This window comes from Liolophura sinensis, chromosome 11 (assembly GCF_032854445.1).
Source record: "Liolophura sinensis isolate JHLJ2023 chromosome 11, CUHK_Ljap_v2, whole genome shotgun sequence".
NCBI classification, from domain to species: Eukaryota; Metazoa; Mollusca; class Polyplacophora; order Chitonida; family Chitonidae; genus Liolophura; species Liolophura sinensis.
In genome coordinates this window covers 27,736,311-27,744,022 of record NC_088305.1, presented here as the reverse complement: position 1 = coordinate 27,744,022, position 7,712 = coordinate 27,736,311, and the positions used below count along the sequence as shown (strand labels likewise).

General features: G+C 41.1%; 1 protein-coding gene across 1 annotated transcript in view; it reads left to right on the top strand.

Moving 5' to 3' along the window:
- Window positions 1-2,493, top strand: part of LOC135478271 (zinc finger CCCH domain-containing protein 13-like) — a 3,721-nt gene extending 1,228 nt beyond the window's left edge. Inside the window, exons 2-4 of the mRNA XM_064758544.1 lie at window positions 37-57; window positions 523-621; window positions 1,121-2,493. Of these exons, the coding sequence (XP_064614614.1) occupies window positions 37-57; window positions 523-621; window positions 1,121-1,941 (941 nt within the window). The 3' untranslated portion in view covers window positions 1,942-2,493. The remainder of the gene's footprint in view (window positions 1-36; window positions 58-522; window positions 622-1,120) is intronic.
- The last annotated feature ends 5,219 nt before the right edge of the window (window positions 2,494-7,712 follow it).

Sequence of the window (7,712 nt, the reverse complement as noted above, 5' to 3'; positions counted from 1 at the left end):
CTCCTGACCTCAAATTTTACACTCTTACAAACACAGATAAAGGTAGCAGTGATTCAGGTGGGTGAGCATAGCCTTCTACAGTGTTTCCTTTCCACCCAAATGCAAATTTTACACTCTTACAAACATAGAAGAGTTAGCATGGTGCAATCTTGCCTCTGTCCACCTGACATCAAATTTTACACTCTTACAAACATAGAAGAATTAGCATGGTGCAATCTTTCCTCTGTCCACATGACATCACATTTTACACTCGTACAAGCACAGAAGAGGTAGCAGTGATACAGGTGGATGAGCATAGCATGGTGCAGTGTTTCCTCTGTCTACCTGACCTCAAATTTTACACTCTTACAAACACACAAAAGCTGGCAGTGATTCAGGTGGGTGAGCATACCCCTCTGCGGTGTTTCCTCTGGCCACTTAACCTTAAATCTTAGAACCTTGGGCACTGCAAAAAGTTTACCTGTGTCACTGAAGATAATGCATTTTGAAGTTGTTTTGAAATCAAATTCTTTCTGTTAACAGACCAAGATGTTAAAGGGAAGTCTCGCAAATCCAAGAAGTCAAAACGCCGAATCGAAAGGGAATCTTCAGAGTCTTCCAGTGACTCACAATCTGACTCAGGTGAGATAACTTTATATGTGCCACTCACTTCACATCAAACCCCAAAGGTTTTGGACTTGTGACTAGCTTCTCACAGAACTCTTCATTTTGAGCCAAAATGGCCCTAAAGGGTATAGTATAAGGGTACCTTGCAACCTCCAAAATCTAGTCTAATTCTCTGTTTTCCTCCATGCATGTAACTCACTGTCATCGTATGACTGAAATATTTTTTTGTACAGTGTTCAGCCCCAATTCAGCAACAGTGAGATTAATAAATAAGTATTCATTTATTTATTTGATTGGTGTTTTACGCCTTACTCAAGAATATTTCACTTATACGACGGTGGCCAGCATTATGGTGGTTGGAAACCAGGCAGAGCCCGGGGGAAACCCACGACTATCTGCAGGTTGCTGAGAGGAAGCCAGCATGAGCTGGACTTGAACTCACAGCGGCCGCATTGGTGAGAGACTCCTGGCAATAAATAAGTAAATTAAGTTCGTGTTGTTCATGTTGTTGTAGAGTCTGATGGAGAAGAATTCCAGAGGAAAAGAGAAAGAAGTAGAAGTGGTGGTCAGCATCATGATGACAGACATAGACGTGACATGACGCTTTCCCATCCTAGGAGTTCTCATAATAACGCCAGGCGAGATCCTCAAGGGAGACAATCTGTAGAGAAGTATGGAAAACACCGAAGAAATTCATCTTCAAATGAGACAAGAGAGCGAGGGCGGGACAAAAGGTATGCTGAGGAAACGGCCAGAGACAAAAAGCAGAGAAGAGATTCTGTGGAGAAATCCAGAAGGCAAGGGAGGGATTCTAGTTCTTTTGAAAATCCAAGGCAGTCACGTAAGGACTCAGTTGAAATTCCCAGAAGGAAAAAAAGGGACTCTAGTTCTGTTGAAAAATCCAGAAAGCAACAGAGGGATTCCAGCTCTGTTGAAAAATCCAGAAGGCAGCGGAGGGATTCCAGCTCTGTTGAAAAATCCAGAAGGCAACAGAGGGATTCCAGCTCTGTTGAAAAATCCAGAAGGCAACGGAGGGATTCCAGCTCTGTTGAAAAACCCAGAAGGCAGCAAAGAGATTCCAGCTCTGTTGAAAAACCTAGAAGGCAACGACGGGACTCAGACTCTTCTATTGATAGGGGCGTTAAGCAAGCGAGACAAGACAGGAGACAGAGAGAGAAGCGTAAACGGGACTCTGATAGTAGTGACAGTGAACATGATATGTCTAGAAAAATTAACAGTTATGCCAAAAATCAGCAAAAGTACAAACCAAGGCGATCTCCTCAATCTAGCCCAGCTCGTAATGGACGTTCAAGGTATAGAAGTCGTAGCAGATAAGTCTTTTCAAATTTGAGCCAATATCGTTTTGAAAAATCAACTATCTATTAATTTTGTGAAATGACATGTTTATTTTTCTTCTATTTTTAAACCCTGTTTTAAGTTTGAATTGTTCTAAATTTTAAAATTTGAACATGATTTGTTTTTCTGTATGTAATGGTATCCTTCAGTATTGTATTTTGTCAGTGTGTCTAAAATGAGATCATTTTTTAGTTTGAGATTGGACATATTTTTAGTTTGAAGTATATGAAGCATATTGATGCAGCCAAGAAATGTTGTTTGTCGGTTCTTGTATAGTGCATGCTGTGAGATACAGGGCACAGTGCTTTTAACACTATGAAGACATCTGTTAATAGGTTATATTATCCAACTTTATCAGACCAAAGACTTCATCTAAGACAATGCTTAAATGCTCATGTAGAATCTACATCTGTGGGTGGCGTCACTTCAGTTCAAGGCACAGTGGAGCAGATCTGTGAAATATGTTCATATACTGAGTGCGTGTGTACTTACATCACAATGACATTCTTTATCGAAACGGAATTGTAGTACTAGTAGTTTACAATTGAAGTCTTAATTGAAATCTTAATTACAATTGTAGTCTTAATTATTGAAATTATTGAGAATCTGGTCCTCTAAATATTAATGTTTGGGATGACAGGCCCCTAACTAGAAATCAAAAGGGGCAGAATGCAAAGGTACAGTCCTCAAGAAATGACCTGGGTGGCAGTTTCCACTGCCTATCTATTAACATTGTGTCTGACAAAAAAACAGGCAGGGTGCACATTTTAGGGGCAAGATGCAACACCCCTCTAAAAATGCCTAGCTAGGGGTTTTGATGACCTCTCCCTATATTCTGTCTACAGTTTGTGAGTTATGGTCAGATTCTTGCGTTTGACCTTGAACTACAATGAAAATAAACTATTTAAGATTACGCGGAATAGTTAGCAGGCAGTGATAGCCACCTCTGAGCCTAATAAAACATGACAGCAACCTTATCAGGAATTTTAGCCAATGAGAATTCATCTTTCGCTTAGCTGCGCCAAATGGCATCACTGTGTCATTGTCGTCTGCAGTACAAATACAAAGATGGCACTCTCTATGTGATGGACAGTTGTCATGCAGTTTAGAAGCAAAAGCTGAAAATTTTTGAATTTCCCTTTGGCCTTTTGATTTCATCGATTCAGAGTTTGACAGGCCTGAATGAGTGATATTGTCTTACTGACGTGTGCTGGAAATCGCTATGATAATTCAGTTTTCTCTAAGATAATAGTTGTGATGTGCACTCCATACTATAACCACTGTTATTTCATCTGATATTTCCTTATTTACACTTGAAAAGTTTTAAGAATCTATTTGTGGATGAGTTGTCATTTTAGAAGAACATTTGTCAAATTCTTCAGACTACACATGCATTGTATATGAATGAAAGATGTAATGATTTCCTGGGGCATTTTGAAATCTTGAGTTTGTATGCTTTGCTATCTATGTATAATGTCTCTATACATTTGGGTGTATATAATTAGGCATATTAAATACGCTGTGCTGGTGATTAAGAAATGGTTATGTCATTATAAGTTAATTAACTTAAAACGTTGCATTCATTGTCTTCACCTTAAGCTTCTTTAAAGCTGCATTCTCATGATTTGTCATAGACGGTGAGGAATTTCATTCTAGTGGTTGTCTTTGATATGTTTATGCGACAAATTGCACCATGAAAATGTGACTGCATTGTAAATAGAATCCCAGACTCAGATGATGAACAATGTCAAACAGACATGATGAAGAACGCTGAGATAATAAAGATCCCCAAACTCATGTGATGAACACTCCCAAAGATAATGAAAACTGGCTAATTTGGATGATGCACACACCCCACTCTCTGACGAACACCCCAAACCTATATGATGAACAAAAACGATGAACAAAACTTGGGTGATGAAAACCCACAAACTCGAAACATGAAAAGCTCTAAACTCAAAAGATGAACACCCTCAAATTCAGGTGGTGAGCAACACAAGGACATGTATATACAAGTACATAGACTTCTGATGAAGTACGGTTACTCTGGTTTACTCGGGGCACTCTGGTTTACTCGGGGCACTCCGGTTTACCCGGTGCCTTCTGGTTTTCTCAGGGCTATCTGGTTTTATTGGCCCTCTGGTTTACTCAGGGCACTCTGGTTTTCTCAGGGCCTCTGGTTTTCTTGGCCCTCTGGTTTTCTCAGGGCCTCTGGTTTTCTTGGCCCTCTGGTTTTCTCAGGGTTCTCTGGTTTTCTTGGCCCTCTGGTTTACTCAGGGCACTCTGGTTTTCTCAGGGTCCTCTGGTTTACTCAGGGCCTCTGGTTTTCTTGGCCCTCTGGTTTACTCGGGGCAATCTAGTTTTCTCAGGGTCCTCTGGTTTACTCAGGGCCCTGTCGTTTTCTCAAGGCCCTCAAGTTTACACAGGGAAATCTGTTTTTTTTTTGGCACGACTGGTTTATTCGGTACGGTACAGCGTATAGCACCAACCTAATAAGTAAGTCAAACTCTGTGTGGACAATCCAGGTTATGTTCAAACGATGACTACATAAATGCAGAAACAGTTCATAAACAGGGCAGAGTTCATCTGTGTCTGTCTCTGAGGTCCGAGGTTTATGAGCTTGGTACTGACTGCCCATAATGTCTGCTCATTATTTGCATGACATGAGATTCCAAAGTACAATGGGAGGTAGAAAGGTGAGAAGGTGGGGGGAGGGAGTCATGAGTACAAAGTCATGAAGGTAACATGCAGCTTTCACAACATTAGGCAATGCTGGTAAACAGGTCAAAAACCAACAAAGGTTTTTACCCAGAAGATTTCACATGTACAAGATATCCATGAGTGATTCAGTTGGATTTAAGTTGTTGCTTTGTGTTGAAATGTGTAGCCCAGAAGGTCAACCAAGATTAGTTGGAAGTTGGACTGAAAAAAGTGTTACAATCCGATGGAAAAGCTCTACAATTCTAGGCAATGTCAAGCGGGATCTCTTACCTCCAAAACTCGTTTATTTTATAAAAAAAAAATGTTACAAGGTAGAAGTGACTTACGAATGAGCAAAAGGTAAGTAGACTTAGAAGTACTAATATAATTAATTAATTAGTGGGACCTCCGTGGCTGAGGGCGTTAGCAAGCCAGCATGGAGCAATGATCCAGGAGCCTCCTACGGAAGGGTCACTGTGAGTTCATGTCCACGTCAAGGTCTTCCAGCAACCTTTGGATGGTCGTGGGTTTCCTCCTACCATAATGCTGGTTGCCATTGTATAAGTGAAATATTCTTCAGTACGGCGTAAAACGCCATGCAATCAAATAAATAAATTAATTAGGTTTAAGAAAATCCAAAAAATAAACTACAAACTCAAAGCTGAATATATTTTTTTTTATATATAAAATTTAGTATGAAAAAGACATTGTGAAATGTTATACAAAAGTCTTGCAAGATGAATTATTTTATGCATTTTTGCAGCAACCATGGCCCGCTCCCCAAAATATGTCCATTTCTTTGAAAAGGAAAAGGTTAAAAAAAAGGTTAAGGGGCCTGAACATGCCTGATGTCAGCTGTCCATGTCTCCGCGTGTAAAAACAACAGGATACATGGATGATCGTTTCCACAATCTGCTGAGTTTGTATGAGATGGGGATAAAACAGTGCAGTTTAAAAAGGTTATTTGAATAGGAATGAATACTTGGGGTTTAACATCGTACTTAATTTTTTAATCATATGATCATGTGGAGTTGTTAAGTGTGCACATACGTGCGTACGGTCTTCTTGTGGCAGGGCGCGTCCATGTCACTGAAATGCTGCCCTCACTAAAGTATCAGGCGGAAGACTCCAGACATGACACCCAACCCAGTCACATTATACTGACACCGGGCCAACCAAACGTGTTTCCATGCTCAAACATCTCAGTGGTGAGTGCCAAGTAAGGCAGCAACAAGTCACATTTTTAAAGTCTAGTACGACCAGACCCGGGATTGATCCTGGATCTCCAAAGCAATCCATTATAATAGGAGAAAATCAGATTTGTTAGATTATTTATTTATTTTTTTGATTAGAGTTTTACGCCATTCTGAAGAATATTTCACTTATACGACAGCAACCGCGTTAGTGAGAGGCTCCTTGGGTCATTACATTACGTTGCGCTAGTGCGCTATCCAACTGAGCCACGGAGGCCCTGATTTGTTAGATTACATGTAGCCGTACACATACACAATACGTACTGGCAAGGGTTTACTATAGTGTGGCTGAGTTAGAGCAGAAAATTAAAGGGCCACATCCAGTAACAGTTTTGTATACTGTAGCTGCAAATTTCTCTCTCTCTCTTTTTTTTTTTTTTTTTTTTTTCCGTTGATGTTGTAATAACGAGTTGTGTTGAGCCTGGGATCACCTTATCTACATGTACATATAACTGCCTATTATGACTGTCACCATCTCATAGTCTACGCTACATGTACAGGTCTACTTTGCGGGGTGGCTTCACGGATATGTACTTTGCACCCCTGCTTACAGACACCTTGTATTTTACATCGCTGAGTTATTGTGCTGCACAGGTTCTCTACAGACTTCATGGCTAAGCAATGAGGGACCCTTTGTATGATGGGGCGGGAGTGGGCAATTGTGTGTGTGTGTGGTGGTGGTGAGGGGAAGCGGGGGGGGAAGGGGGGGTATGGGCAGGGAACATAATAGCCAAGGTGACTAAACATAGGCACCTCTAACCTAACTCACCTGGTGGCCATCATATTAAGATACTGGACCGCTCTGATAAATTGACGCTGTTTGGACTTTGGCTCCTGGGTCACGCTTGCTGTGAACTGAATATGATATGTATATACGAAATACATGACAGCTACCGCATTGGTGAAAGCCTCCTGGGTCACGCTTGCTGTGAACTGAATATGATATGTATATACGAAATACATGATAGCTACCGCATTGGTGAAAGCCTCCCGGGTCACGCTTGCTGTGAACTGACTATGATATGTATATACGAAATACATGACAGCTACCGCATTGGTGAAAGCCTCCTGGGTCACGCTTGCTGTGAACTGAATATGATATGTATATACGAAATACATGATAGCTACCGCATTGGTGAAAGGCTCCTGGGTCACGCTTGCTGTGAACTGAATATGATATGTATATACGAAATACATGATAGCTACCGCATTGGTGAAAGGCTCCTGGGTCACGCTTGCTGTACCCTGAATGTCATACGTATATGGCTGCTGGGCATTGCAAGTCTCAAATCGGTGACATTTGGCCCTATACACTATTGCTTAACCTCTTTCTTTCCTTTTCTATGGGATGTAGGCTCAATCCTGGTCTTAGGCCAGGCAGAAACTTGCAGATTCCCACACTCCCAGGTTTTGCTTGTAGCGGACTGGTGCCACAATAGCAGTTGACAAATCTTGACCACTTGAGCAGTCTATTGTTGCATCTTGCATGCTGCCTAACATTATTGTACATGTATCTGTACATCGTATTGCCTACAAGTTTTAATCAGCCCCCAAATTGATAAAAGGGCACATCACTTGCTGTATGTTCCAAACAGGTCATTAAGTATCTCAACCACCGAAGCTGCCAATGCGAGGATGGGAAACACCTTGCCAGGTTTTCCAAAGCTGAAACGTGAAACACTCTATATGCTTGCCAGGTTTTCCAAAGCTGAAACATGAAACACACTTTTTGCTTGCCAGGTTTTCCAAAGCTGAACAGGGGAAACACACTTTATCCTTGCCACCTTTTCCAAGCTG